Below are 14,555 nucleotides of genomic sequence, written 5' to 3' on the forward strand. Positions count from 1 at the left end.
GTTGTAGTTCAGTTAAACTATAAATATTCCTGCTAGATGTTATAGTTGAGTTTACAAGGGGCTTGTCCCAAAAAATGAATATTTGAAGCTTGGATTAAATAGCATTGCAAGAACTCCTGATCAATAACTTCCCATGGTTCCACAGAAGCAATATCCTTTAAATTCAAATCCTTTGAATTCTTGCTCCAATTAAGCTTGACTTTGAAATTGTTTTGTTGCAGACACCTCTGCTGTGAGAGGATGTGGGACCTCACAGAAACTATGTTCCAATCAGGTACCACCATGTTTACTCCCCTGAGTATCATCCCTGCCAAATCCTCCCCCCTGGCCCTGTGCAAAGCCTTCCAGACAGAGCTCAGTGCCTCTTTGCTTCAGGCCCCCGTCTGGGTTCATGAAATATTTGTGGCTGTCAGTCTCGTGCATCAGCCAAGGTTGCACAGATGCAGAAAGCCTGTCTGAGGGATTTTAGAATTGCAAATGCCTGACAGATTTTTAACAGCTCTATATATGTATACACATATGTAAATACATATATGCATATGTATGTGTAACAGACTAGAAATACACACAAGAAATCTATGATTTCTCTGGTAATAGTGTGCCAAACTGGGCTGCTGGAGATGAGAAATGTTTTAAATTGAACTCTCAAATCCTGCCTTGATTTATGTGTGTTAAAGGAGTGGCACTTGCTGTGGTTTCTTATTGGAAATAATGGGGCATCTAATTTTAACACTTTATTTCTGCTTTCTTACAATTCTGTCAAGCCTTTGGTAGATGACAAAGCAGAGTATCTGCCCTGGCCCCCAACTCTGTCTGTTGTGTATCCTGGTTTCTCTGACATTTAGGAACTTTTTAAGCCAGTTTGGCACAGTTTAATAATTTAGGCGGTCACAGACTTAACACTTGCAATAATGTTTTTAAGAGCATAGAAACAGCTTTACTAGAGGCCAGGACTTTGTATCGCTGTGCCTGTGGAAGGTGTCCATGCCCATGACAGGGGGTTGGAAGTAGAAGAGGTTAAGGGTCTGTTCCAACCCAAACCAGTCTGATTCTGTGATTCCCTGAAGTGCCCCTGGAATTACCCTGAACAAACACAGGGACTGTGCATGTTCATTGTTCACCCCACAGCAAACAGGTGGTTTGCAGCACACAGGTGTGTCACATTACAGACAAGGAGCCTGTGTTCAGTGTCTGAACCATGTGCAGTTAGGTTGGACATCGCCTGGTGAACATCCACGAGGGAACTAAAATAGAGAATAGCTGCATGGTAAGTGAAATACTCTTTTATTTAGAATTATGGAGCTGGCACTTTACCCTTCTTGAGCCTTTCCGATTCTGGGCTTTCCCAGAACCAGAAATGGTTCTGTGCAGCTGCTGGTCCTGAATGTGACAGGCTGCTTCATGTTTTAGGTGCAGAAATCACTGTACACTTGCAATAACAGATGCATTCCCAATCTCTCAGGAAAATTCCTTTAATTTTTTTGCTTTGTGAGGGAAAATCATGCAGTTCAAGACCTGTGTCCTCTGAAACAGCAGGGCTGCTGTGATTGGAATATTCAAGATATCTCCTGAAAATCAAGGCCGAAGCTCTCCTCCTCTTTAATTGTGTCGCTGTGACGCAATTTAATTTAGTAGAACCAGTATATTTTCTTTTTCATGTTGATAAGATGATTTCTGGCACGGAGGTCAACTTAAAAATTCTAGTTAAGCTGTCACATGTATTCTGAGAACATTTAGCAGCAGCAGATCATGTGTTTGTGCTATGTGGGGCCAGCAGAAACTGATAGAGGTGGGTTGTGATGTTTCACAGGAGTGGTAATGCACAAGGTACAATACAATGGGTTTTAATTGGATTTTAGGATGCAGATATTTGTAACGCTGGCTAATTTTGACTCTGAAAAAATTCAGGCTCAGTTGAACACTGCTGGTGTTCAAGGATATTGGAGTGGCTGATCTCTGCCTCCTGGAAAGTTTCTTCCCCCTTGGCATCTGTTACCAACTGGTTATGCACAGCTTCAACTGCGTGGCATCTTCTGGGGAAGTGAAGGTGTACAGAGTGTGCTAGTGCAGATTTCTGTCTGTGGAAGGTGCTGTGCAAGTGGATTTTGGGTTCTGCCCAGGCCAGGCACCATTTCCTTTTGTGTTGTGTGCTGAGTTCCCAGCTGGTGGGGAGAGAAATGGCTTTGTGGTCAGACTCCAGTCTAGTGGGACCCTTGGGAACTGTTGGGATGGGACATGGGGTGATGGTTTTAAACTGAATGAGTGTCAGTTTAGGTTAAATATAGGGAAGAAGCTTTTTACCATGAGAATGCTGCGGCCCTGGCACAGGCTGCCCAGGGAAGCTGTGTCTGCCCCATCCCTGGAAGTGTTCAAGGCCAGGTTGGAGGGGACTTGAAGCAGCCCCATTAAATGGGGGTTGGCCCATTGGCCCCCATGGCAGGGGGTTGGAATGAGATGAGCTTTGAAGTCTCTTCCAACCTAAACCATTCTGGGATTTAAAGACTGTAGCTGTTGCAGTCTGCCTTGGGTTTGTATGGGAACTTGAGGATGTGGTCCCGATCTGGGGAGATGTTCTGGGAGTCCCTGCCGGGGTGTGATGCAGGCCGTGATGGATGGATGGATGGATGGACGGACGGACGGACAGGAAAGTTGTTTCTCGGTGGATTTCAGGCGCATGGAGCAAGGGCGGGGAGCGCCGAGGATGCAGCGGGAGCACAGCGATAGGATCTGTGCCGCGGTGTGTCGGTGCGCTGAGCCGGGCGGGTTCCCCGGCGGTTCCCCGGCGGGCCGGGCCGTGCCTGACGTGGAGCGCCGCTCGGCCGGAGGCGGAGCCGCCGCGGGTTTATCAGCGCCGCGGGTCGCGGCGGGCGCACAGCAACAGGCGGCGCGGGGGACCCGCCGCCTCTCCGCCCGCCCAGCCGGCCCCGGCCCCGGGAGCCGCCGCCGGAGGCAGGGAAGGCAGCGGCAGGAGGAGGGAGCGGGCGGAGCGCGGCCGGGGCCGGGGCGCGGGCGGCCGCCTCGGGATGGTGCTCCTGCCCCTGTGGCTTGTGGCAGCCGCGCTCCTGGGGGCCCGCGCTGCGCCCGGCCGGCAGGTGAGTGAGGGAGAGGGGGAGCGGGGGAACCCCTGCCCGCCCCTGCCCTCCGCGCTGTCCCACGGGGTCCTCCTTCGTCCCCCCTGCCCCGGGGTCCGCGGGCGGTACCGGCCCGGGGCGAGGAGAGGCTGGGATGGACGGGCGGCTCTCGTTTCTCTGCCGTGCTGCGGACCGCTGCATCCAAGCAGCCTGGAACCGGACACGGCATCCCCGGCCCGGGCTGGATTCCGCAGCGGCGGCCTCTGGATCCCTTCCTTCTGGATCCTCTGCCCCTAGGTCCCCTATGCCTGAAAGAGCAAGTACCAAGCCGGCAGTGAGCTGACTGTGCTCGGATAACTGCCACCGTCCCTGTGGTCATTGTGGTCCAGTTGGCTTTCCTGTTCTCTAGCCTAGATACAAAGAGCTGTCAGCTCACTGCTTCCTCTCTGCCCGAGCACCCGTGCTTCTTGGAGCTCATCGCTTTCCTGCTGTTAAATCCCCTCTTTGGCCACCAAACTTACTTTTTGGCACAGTGTCACAATGTATAGAACGGGTCATTCAGAATCAGGACTGCTTAGCAGCTCTATTTCTGTTAAACTTGCTGTGGTCTCTGTTAGTATATTGGGAGAACAGCTGTTTATTCAGTTAAGGAAGAACTGCCATCCCTGGAAACCAAATGAAAAAACGTACAAAATAGTGCAGAACAGACCAAGTGATTTTTCAGCCTTCTGCCATTCCCCATTGCATAGTAATTACACTAACAACTTTGTGCATGTGTTTCTTCTCTCTTCTGCAGGCTGGTAAAGAACAGCAGATCCAAAGAGGTAAGTCTTTTTAGCTATTATTCCTGCTATCAAGACAGAAATAAAAGAAGTTAGCTCAAAGGGTAGTTATTTCTGGAGAAGTGATCTGTATGCAGGCAAGCATTCCCTGTGCACCCCCCCAGCACTGCCACCCAGAAGGGTTTGTAGTTGCAGTGACGTGGCACGGCTTGAATTTGCATGCCCTCTCATGCTGCCGTTTTGCATCTTTATGTGTCTGCGCTTCCCTTCTGAAATACGAACCAGTCAAATTATAAAATCTGTGGCTGCTCACTGTTGCCTTGTAAACTGATAGACCTGGGTAAGAAGGTGCTGTGCAGCGAGTTCAGGGTCGGTGGCACATGAGGGAGCTGAAGGGAAATGTGCCTCTGTGTGCCCACGGCGTGCTTCTTGCTGAGACTTCAGCCTCTAGGACTCTTCCCAAAGAGAGGAAGCTTCCTTTAATTGGGAGGATGCACCCACAGTGTAAATTTCAGGAGATCTGTGTTCATTTAGAGTAACTGGTGGTTGGGTGCTCCACAGGATGGAAGAGGTACTGGAAGGTTGTGGAAGCTGGCATTCCCAGGGCATTAGTGGCAGGGAATGCCATTCTATGTACTCCTTCCCTTAGCCAGTGTGAAATGAGTCTTTGACCATCCCAGTACTGAGTGTGTGTCTCTGCACACGAGTGCTCTCTGGAGCTCTTCTGCAGTGGGAATGGACCCCAGGCAGTTCTGCTCCAGCTGTTGTTGGACCTCTAGCCCTGAGGTTTTGGTGCAGCTTTTGTTCAGAAAAGAATTTCAGGCATTTCTGTGAATTTTGGAGGTCTTGTCTCAACTTCAGTTCTGGCACTGTGAGCTTCTGGGCTTAGGTTGGTTTCTGCCGTGATCAGTGAATAATGGGAACAGAGACAGTGAGGTACATTTAAAGCTACCTGGCAAACAGACGGTTTTTCCAGTGGTATGCTGATCCTGTCTTTTATTTTGAGTCCTTTCCATGAGAAATGAATTGTATTTGAATTTCAGAAACCATAAGCTATATAGGAATGTGTCTTTTAAATTACACAGTACAAAATTCCTGAATCTGGAAAATAACTTTTTGTCCTTTAACGTCTTCCTTTCTTCCACGGCCCTGGCACTGCTGTAGTCAGGAATATTTGGGGCTGAATTTGATCCTGTAGATTCTGATTCAAAAAGTACAGAACCATAGAATCCCAAAATGATTTGGGTTGGAAGGGACTTGTATGATCATCTCATTCCAAACCCCTGGCCATGGGCAATGACACCTTTCACTATCCCAGGTCACTCCAAGCCCCCTCCAACCCAGCCCCATTCCAGGGATGTGGCAGCCACAACTTCAAACCATGGCTTACTCAGCTGAGAGCTGTAATGACTTGGAGGTAAAACCTGCAAATGCACTGTCCTACTTCTGAGTCTCACGAAGTATTGCTTTGCATTGGTGGTGTGTATTTTGTGTTGGCCCAGGGCTGGCTCCTGACAGCAGCTGATCTTTTCTGGTAGCCTGAAAAGTCACCTAGGGAAATTAAGGCGCCTGGGGGTTTATTTTTGTTAGACATCATCACAGGGATAGCAAGTTAGCACACTTAATTGCCTGCATTGATGCACAGAGTACTGCTGTGCCTGGGAGCTGTCAGGAGGGAGTTCTTGTGTGTCACTCAGCCTGAAGGTGCCGATGCAGTGCTGCACCTTGGCCTCCCACACAGCAGAGCTCTGTCCCTGCTCAGTGCCACTTCTGGGAGACACCTGTGGCACAACTCTGCCGGGCCCCACCGCCTGCAGGAAGCACCTGCAAAACACCTGGAGCTGTGCAGAGGCTGCAAAAAACACTACACCAACCATCTCTTGAGCTGTCTGCATCCCTGGGACAGGTGACAGTGAAGTAGAGGAATGAGGACACCAGAGAGGTGTCCCACATCAGCCTCTCTCCTTGCTTTCATTCATCCAGCTTACCATCTCCAGATCCCACACAGCTTCATCCCTTTTCAGGTGCAGAGCTGAGTGGAAATTCTCAAGGAATCTGTCCCCCTTTCTTGTCTTCTCTTTCTTTCTGGGCATTCCTGCCACCTGAAGGCAGCCAAACAGAGAGCAAAGGGTAGTTCTGGAGTGACCCAGGTTGCTGAGATGGACCAAAACTGCTCTTTTGTTTCTGGAAGCCACCAGCCAACAATGAAGCAGAAAAGGGTCATGACAAAACCCTTGCTGGGCTTGTTCCAGTTGTCTCCACAGCATCCTCTCTTTATTAAGCATCACCTTGCTGAGTGACTAGAACAGCTGTGGTAAAAAGTCTAGGATTTTCAAGCCTCTGTTGAGCACAGCTGTTGTACAGTGCATGGACAGCTCTTGTGAGGCAATGGTGTTAATTCTGCAGTTTCACCAGGTTTTGAGGGGAAGGAAAGCCGGGATAGCTCTCTTCAGAGGCATTCTCTAGCTAATTATGTTTTGGCACAAAATGAAAGAATGCGTTCTTCCTTCTTAAGTGCTTCCTTTCAACCTAAACATTGTGCAACTGGAGCGGCATTTTAAGGCCAGATTAGAAAAAGGATGAAGAAAATTTACAGTTAAGTGCTTTTCCTCTTGTCTGATCAGCACTGTCAGCTTTGAATTAGCAGAGCAGATTGGCCCTGAAATTTTAGCTTAGGAAAGGGAACACCTACAGCTGGGATAGCATTTCCTCAGAGCGTGCAGTTTGTGGAAAAAGGGTAATGTAAGTCAGCAGAGGAGTTCAGATGTCGCTGGGATTCAGTCATGTCCCATTTAATTTTAATTGCCTTTGAACAAAAGGCATTTCCTCTTCTAGCTCAGCATTTACAGACTCTGGAAAAGGCTTTCACTGACTCAAAACCTTGACAGTTGTTATTTTCCACCCTTTGTTCCTGCCTTCTTGGGGCTAGCTGGCTGCTCTTATTAGCCAAATAGCCAGGTTTTCCCCCCAGCCTGTGGAAATGTGGGAATTCTGCTGCAAGATGTGCAGAGCAGATTCTCAGTCGTGCGGTGAGCACAGAAGTCCATCACCAGACTGTGGTCTCTGGCACTGAAAGTCCTGCTTAAAGAAAAAGGAAAACAAGCCACGAGGAATCTCAGCGAGGTAGAAGATGGAATGTCAGCCTGGGAATGAAATCCCGGTGTTGAAGCACCAGGAATGGGGGGATCTGTGTTTTTACTTTGACCCAGTTAGGATGTACAACCCAGCAGCTCTGTCTCCTGGGCATGGCCTGGTGTCTAATTAATAAAAATTACTTTAGAGTTTTAATTTGGTCCCTTCTCTAAGGAGACAGATTAACAATCCTGTGCAGAATTCCCAGTGTTTAAAATGGGAATTATCCTAAGGATAATGACCCAGTTAGGATGCCAGTTATAGAACCTGATCTTGTGGGTGTATGGCAAAATAGGTGGAGTTTGCTGCTGCTGAAACTCACCCTGTGGCTGCTGGCTGTAGGATGTGGGGTACCAACGGGCTTGGAAATGACTTTTCACATTCCTAGGATACAGAATTTGTATAGTAAGATATTTATAGTGCGAGAATTTACATGTGTGCATCCTACTAGTACCATAGATTGTGTTTCTGTCAGATTCCTCAGTAACTGGCGGAAGAATATTAAAAACAGTTCCCTGAAGCCATTAGGAACATTTTCTTACTGAAGGTACTTGTTGAATGTGTGAGTCTCTTAAAACCCGCAGCCCTCGCTACCAGGAGAGAGGAACTGGCTGCTGAGCTTTTCCTCTATTTGGTTCTCATATCAAGTGTGATGCACACTGGGAGCAGGTGAAATTTAGCTCACTTAATTAAGTATATTTATTTGAGGAATTCTCAGTGGCGCTTGGGCACTGATATCAGAGCTATCAGATCTTGAAGCTTTTCAAATGAAATTGTCAGTAATATCGCTCTGCTACTGCTTTCACCAGCTCTCCCAGGAAGAAGGGAGTAGGGAATAACTATTTTTGTGGAAGATGTCTTTTTAACTCTCACCTAGTCAAATAGAGAGGCTTAGACTTTGACCCATTCAGAGCAGAAGTGTGGCTCACAGCTTGACCTGGCTCTTCCCTTACAGCCTGAAAACCAGACACTGAATATCCTGATTGCTGCCAGATTACAGATGTCTCACTGAAAAGATAACTCATTTGAATGGATTTGTTTTCTAGTGGTGTGAAATTACTTGAAGACTTGTTGCCTTAGCTGAGGCTTGTGCCATTGAGCTTCTGCAGGATTACAAACAATGTGGCTTTGCTGGGTTTATGGCTTCTCTCGGCTGCACTAAAGTGCAAGATTTAGGCTCAAAATTGTGCAGATCTGTGTCAGGTTTTTTAATAGTTAGATTTTCTCATAGTTTTTGATCTCTGTTGCTCGGAGGAAAGGCAGCAGCAAGTTGCTAGGTAGGGGGATTTGTAGAAGGAAAAGTTACTGCCTTTACCAGTGCTGACATGGATTAATTTATCAGCAGCATGTGATCTGCTGGATTTTTTCCCTGTTTCTATTTCCTGAGAAATGGGTATGCAAATTGTGCTTATAACCAAGCTTGGCTCTTCATTTTCAAAAGCTTAATGGAAGTCCTGACACAGAAGCAAGATCTGTGTCAGGTGTTCAGCAGAGCTATGTGGCATTCCTTACAGGAGAATTCAGAAGGGTCTGTTCCTCTCCTGGGGCTTGCCTTTCCTGTTGGGCAAGCCTGAAACAGGAAACTCCCCTGATAAATGTCAGTGAATATTTCAGGCTTTTCTCTTTATTTTTTAGGAAAATCAGTTTTATAATAGCAATTGATAGGAAGAAATTCTTCCCTGTGGTGGTGGTGAGGTCCTGGCGTAGGTTGTCCAGAGAAGCTGCAGCTGCCCCATCCCTGGAAGTGTCCAAGGCCAGGTTGAACGGGGGCCTGGAGCAACCTGGTATAGTGGAGGGTGATGTCTCTCCCCCTGGCATGGGGTTTGGAACTGGATGCTCTGGAAGGTCCCTTCCAACCTAGACCATTTTGGGATTCCATGATAAAAGAGGAGCAGTGACACGTGCGTAGCTGAAACAGGAATCCTAAAATGGGATTTTTGGAAGGGGAGGTGTGAGGCAGGGGGGTCCTTCAGTCTTTGGGCTCATTCCAGGCCCCTGACCTTACTTTGCTGTGGTGTCTGGTGCGTTTCTTGGCAGAGCTGCGTTGGAGCAGGGGCAGTCCCTACGGCTTGGTGGTTCCCATCAGCACGGCGGCCGATGGCAGCTACGTGTCCAACGTGCTGTCGGCCGGCCGCCAGCGGCGCTGGGCGCGCGAGGCACCGCATGGCCCCCGCCAGCTCTACTTCAACGTCAGCGCCTTCGGCAGGGACTTCCACCTGCGCCTGAGGCCCAACAGCCGCCTGCTGGCTCCCCGGGCCGTGGTGGAGTGGTACCAGGACTCTGGCAGCGATGCTGGCAACGCCACTCGCACCGGGAGCGCTGCGGAGCGCTTGTGGAAGAGAGAGCCCCTGTGGACCGACTGCGCCTACGTGGGGGACATCGCGGACATCCCCGGAGCTGCTGTGGCCATCAGCAACTGTGATGGGCTGGTAAGGCTGGTTTCTTGGCATTTGTGTCTCCTGTCACGCTCTGGGCACAGCTTTTGTTGCTTGTAACCACACGTTCCTGGTGACGTCATTTACGGAACTTTATTTCTTAGAAAATATTAATGCCCTATTGCTTTGCTTTGGGATAATTTCTCTGAGGTTGATAAGCAAAGTTCTTAACATCTCAGGTATGTGAGAGGGAACTGAAACCTACATGTTGTTGGGTTTCCCTTTTTTATTTGCATGAGGTGTTACAAACAGGAAAATGAATAATGAAGACATTTTCAGACTTAAAAGGTGACCTTTTTTTAACTGAGTTTAGAATTTGGTGTCCAAATGATCCCTCTTTGCTTCTCAGGTACGGAAATGATGGGCTGCCCTGTTATCCAAGAATAGCAGCATTAAGTTTTAAAGGGTTCCTTTATAAAGTGAGCATGCTTTTTGTTCTCTTAGCTGCAGTTTTGTTTCATCAGGAGGTGTCATATGAGAGCTGAGCAAGGGGTAACAGGTTTGTTTTCGATCTGTCAGTGAACATGCAGGTTTCCCTGTGGCTGAGCAGATGCCCAAATCCCAGAATGAAGGGCTGGGCATGTTTGGAGCCCACACACTATTCCTTGGTTTGCTCAGGCAGCAGTGAAGGCCAACAATACCCACCTTGTGCTCTGTCACTGGTGGAACATGCCTGCCACATCCAGGGAGATGGATGTCGTGGTTGCCCTCCTGGTGTTTGGGACAGAAACCATGTGAAGAAGTCTGCAACAAGCATCCTTTCTTGGAAGTGTCTTTCCCACTTCCTATAGCCGCCACGTGGTCATGATTTGATTCCATTTGGAGATAAGTCCTGGCTAGGAAAGCTCCCACGTCAGCAGTGGCATCAGTCACTGAGGAGTAACTGCAGAGGTGGCTCAGAACCCCCATTCAGACCAAAACTCTTTGAATTCCCTTGCTTAAGGAAAGGAAATACTTGTAGTGTTTGCATCAGAGGTGATAACCAATATTAGTTTGGTGTGTTTTGATGGTTTTTTGGGGAGTTTTGAGGAGGATCTATTGGCAGTGTTTACAAAGGCCAAGCAGACCCCTGGCTGGCTAGATGGAGCTTCCAGTGGAATGGCTCTGATGGATGAGCCCCTGGCAGCTGGGTGTTGGCAGTAAGCCTGAGTGAAGCTGTTGTGTTGTGAAGACAAGCAATTGGATTAAATGGAATGAGATTAGGGAGTGTAGCTCCGACACAGATTGCCGTGGGGCTGGCAAGCTGCTTGTGCTGTGCTTTCAGGTAATGGAAGCCAGAGGGGGACTCCTGGAGGGGGAGGGCTTCACAGGGACAGAGGACAGGGCTGGATGGCATATTGGGATGAAATTCTTTGCTGAAGTTGGTGAGGTGCTGGCACAGGTTGCCTGGAGAAGCTGTGGCTGCCCCATCCCTGGAAATGTTCAAGGCCAGGTTAGATGGGGCCTGGAGCAACCTGATCTACTGGAATGTGTCCCTCTTTTCCCATAACATCCCATGTGCTTCCCATGGTTTTGGTGACTGGAGCAGGAGAACATGGCCTTTTACTTTGACGAGTGTGGGTAAATGCTCCTGGGTCACTCTTGTCTCTCTGTTTATTCCGACCTTCACTGTTTTAACATCTCTTGGAGCTCTAATCATGTGAGTGTGAAAGAAATAAATAATCCTGATGAGTTATTTTATCCTTTTTTCCTCCCAGCATCTCCCAGGGTAGCAAAAGGAACTTGCAATTACTGTCTCTGGTTTCTCTGTTGCTGTACTGTGTGTCTCTCAACCCAGCCAGAATCCTCAGTGTATCCTAAAGATGTGAGGGGTGAGATAATATGGCTTAACAGAAACTGGAACAAGAGTGAGAAATTCTAGGGGCATGTGTGTGCTGGAGGGATTTGTTTTTGACTTCAAAGGAATTTAGACACTCTCCAGAGCAGCCAGCTAGGTTCTGAAGTTGTGGAGAGAAAGTGGAGGGAAGCACCAGGGTAGCAGTTTGCACAGTGTTTAACTTGTAGAAGAAGTTGGATGTTGTAAGAGAAAAAGAGCATTTGGTGCTAAATTTTGATTGTTTGATAGTAAATATGTGGAATAATCAGCATTTGCACTAGCAAAGTCAAATTTTGCCAGCAGTCTCTTCCTGAATCTAAACTTACATTTAAACCCCCAAATACTTGAATGCTTTTGTTTTGAAATAGTTTGCATATCTGCTTTTGCAATGGAAGTTGTCTGTCTGCCATCAGTTCTGCAAATTCCTATTTTCACATCTGCTTAATCTCCCTTGGAAATGACCCTGTTTATTTAAAAATCCCACATGCATGTGCCTGCACTTGTCATGGCAGAAGAACCCTTCATTAGTCACAGAGGAGATGCCTCTTGTCTCCTTCACTGTGTGTCGGAATGCTGCTGCGTATTTCTACTGTTGTTTGGTCAAACCAGCAGTATTTATGGTCAGAATCCTTCAGGGGTGCAAGGTGCCAGCCTCAAGAAAACACTGCAAATGGTTTAGGTTGTAAACAGAGAGAAGGCAGCAAGCCTAACATTTAGAAAGAGTGTCTTAAAACACTTTCTACCTGTTAATGTATAGAAAATCACCTCAGTTTCTCAGTTAGCTTCTTGCCTTTGTGACAAACTCTGAGCAGGTATTGGTGTGTGATGCTTTTAGCTTGTACTTCCAGTCTGGACTGTGTTCCTGTAGATGTGTGTCTCTGTGTTGGAGCTGGGATCTGGTTTGTGCTCACATCCGTGCCATCCCAAGGGGCAGGGCTGGTTTTCTGTTTCTCCCAGAAACCTTGCTTGTTTCAAAGGAAAGGGCCAGGCCCAGGACAATAAGCCTTTAATCTTTGACTTCAGATTCCAAGTAAAATGGGACTTCTTTTTTGTTTGTTGGAAGTGATTTGGAGTATTTTGGTTTGCTGAAATTCCATGGCCTTCAAGCCCAGGGCAGCATGTGGTTGTTGGAAGTACAGCTGTTTGCAAGTGGAAGATGCTCAGGAATCTGCCTGCCTTGTAGTGTTCAGCTGCCAAAGCAGGGAAATCCTGGAAGACAGACCAACCATCAAGAATTTAAAAAAATACCCAAACGTGCTTAGATCTGTCATTTGTGACAGATTATTCCTCACTTGCTTATTGCCATGCCTTTTTCCAAGGATATGGAGATGTGAAGAAACACATCTGTGCATGTTCACAGCTACTTTCCTTTGGCAAAACTTTTGGAAATACAGGCTGGAGTATCTCAGACTGGAGATAATTGCACAGGCTCTAAACTTGGTTCAGGAAAAGCTTTAAAAATCTGTAGGAGTTGGGGCTTATGGGATCCAAGGAGTTTCAGGGCATTTTGATTTGCTTCAAATCCTTTTTTATTACCATTGCTTCATCAGGACTGAGCTATTAAGACTTATTTCTTGTTCCTGTCTTGGTTCTAAGGTACTATTTCAGCATGACTTCCCCCAAGCTGGCAAGACAGAGCTCTTAAATGGGGAAATATCTTTCTAGGAGCTGATGGTGTTTGAGCCCAGTGTTTTGGAATAGCATTTGGGAGACAAACACTTGAATTGCTGCAGAGCATCTGGTTGTGGAAACTCAGAAACATCAGAAACTCCTGCTGAGTTTGGGATTGGGACTGGAACTGAGACTGTCCCCTCAGGCCAGGAGGTTTCTTCCAGTCCAGGCTGAGAGCTGTGGTCAAGGGGACATCTGGTCATCGAGGACTTTGTGGGAGGGAAAAGCACAAGGACAGCAAAACAAACCCCAAGGAGAAGGAAGGCAGGACAGACCCCCAGGAGAAGGAAGGCGGGACAGACCCCAAGGAGAAGGAAGGCAGGACAGACCCCAAGGAGAGGGAAGGCAGGACAGAGCCCAAGGAGAAGGAAGGCAGGACAGAGCCCAAGGAGAAGGAAGGCAGGACAGACCCCCAGGAGAAGGAAGGCAGGACAGACCCTGGAGATGAAGCTGCTCTGGCTGTGTGCCGCTCTGGCAGATGGCAGTGGGGCCTTAGGCTGATTTAACACTCCCATATTCCTGCTCCCCTGCCCTACTGTGCTCTTCCCACAGTAATTCCCTCCTGCCGTGAACTCCTGTGACCTGCTGTGCCTGCTCTCAGCACTGGTGCTCACTGTGCTTGGCTGTATGATAAGCTGGGCCTGATGGGCTGCAGCTGGACTCCATCCCTGTCACCTCTCTGCCATGCAGCACTTCCCACAGCCCTAGGAATCCATAGGAAAGAGGATTTCTCAAAGCTCAGGGACTCCAGAAACTTGGGAAAATACATTCCCTCATTTGGGAGTGGGGGCTGCTGGAGTAAAACCCAGAGGGGAGGAGCATTGATTTAGAAGGGAGGCGATGGGCATGGAAGTGTGTCAGTATAGTGCAAGATGTTAAACTAGAAAATCTTTCATAGGTCTGGTTTACTTCTCCCTGAAATTTATCACTCAAAGCAAATGAGTCCTTCACCCTTACTTCATAGTCAAAGTTTATGCAGACGGTTGCTCCAGCTCCATTTATTTGTTCTTGTTTGTTTTTATTAATTTTTCTAACACAGCCAGATCTGGTCTAATGACAGCTTTGCCTCATTTCCAAGCCCTTGTGTCTCCTCCTCTTGCTCCTGCTTACCTTCCAAGACAGACTTTGTGCCTTAAATATTATGCTTTGGCCCCTTAAGATGAGCCTTTATACCTCACAAGGGATGTTTGGAACTTGTGAGGGTTTGTACGCCAAAAATGATGTTTTTAATCCTAGAGACAAAGTTTTGAACTCCAGAAATGAGGCTTCATGACCCAAAAATGAGTTTCTTATGTCTAAGTGTGATTTAGACCCTATGTATGAGGGATTAGACACTCAAGATGTGTCTTGGACCCTGAGGATTGATTGAATGATAGAAATGGAGCTCTGGACATGGGAAATGAGGCTTTGGGCACTATAAATGCAACTTTGAGCTATATGTGTCCAAAAAGGTGGAGGTAGTTTAGCTCTTTTTGGCTCATAGGAAGTGTTTGTAAGCCCTTTGTGGTAACAAATTAAACTTGTGCTGTTTGTCTCTATCCTCTGTTGGGGAGCAGGTGACAGCGGGTTATCAGATAATTGAAAGTAAAGATGAAAGGGAAATCAATCCCATGTGTTCTGACCATTCTGCAGAATTCCTCACCCTCCA

The 14,555-nt window shown here is 47.8% G+C and overlaps 1 protein-coding gene across 1 annotated transcript in view; it reads left to right on the plus strand.

The window, feature by feature from the left end:
- The first annotated feature begins 3,023 nt into the window (after positions 1-3,023).
- Positions 3,024-14,555, plus strand: part of ADAMTS3 (ADAM metallopeptidase with thrombospondin type 1 motif 3) — a 55,121-nt gene continuing 43,589 nt past the window's right edge. The window contains exons 1-3 of the mRNA XM_058024132.1: positions 3,024-3,092; positions 3,868-3,895; positions 9,023-9,414. Coding sequence (XP_057880115.1) covers positions 3,024-3,092; positions 3,868-3,895; positions 9,023-9,414 — 489 coding nt within the window. The remainder of the gene's footprint in view (positions 3,093-3,867; positions 3,896-9,022; positions 9,415-14,555) is intronic.

Source organism: Melospiza georgiana, chromosome 5, assembly GCF_028018845.1.
Source record: "Melospiza georgiana isolate bMelGeo1 chromosome 5, bMelGeo1.pri, whole genome shotgun sequence".
Taxonomy (NCBI): Eukaryota; Metazoa; Chordata; class Aves; order Passeriformes; family Passerellidae; genus Melospiza; species Melospiza georgiana.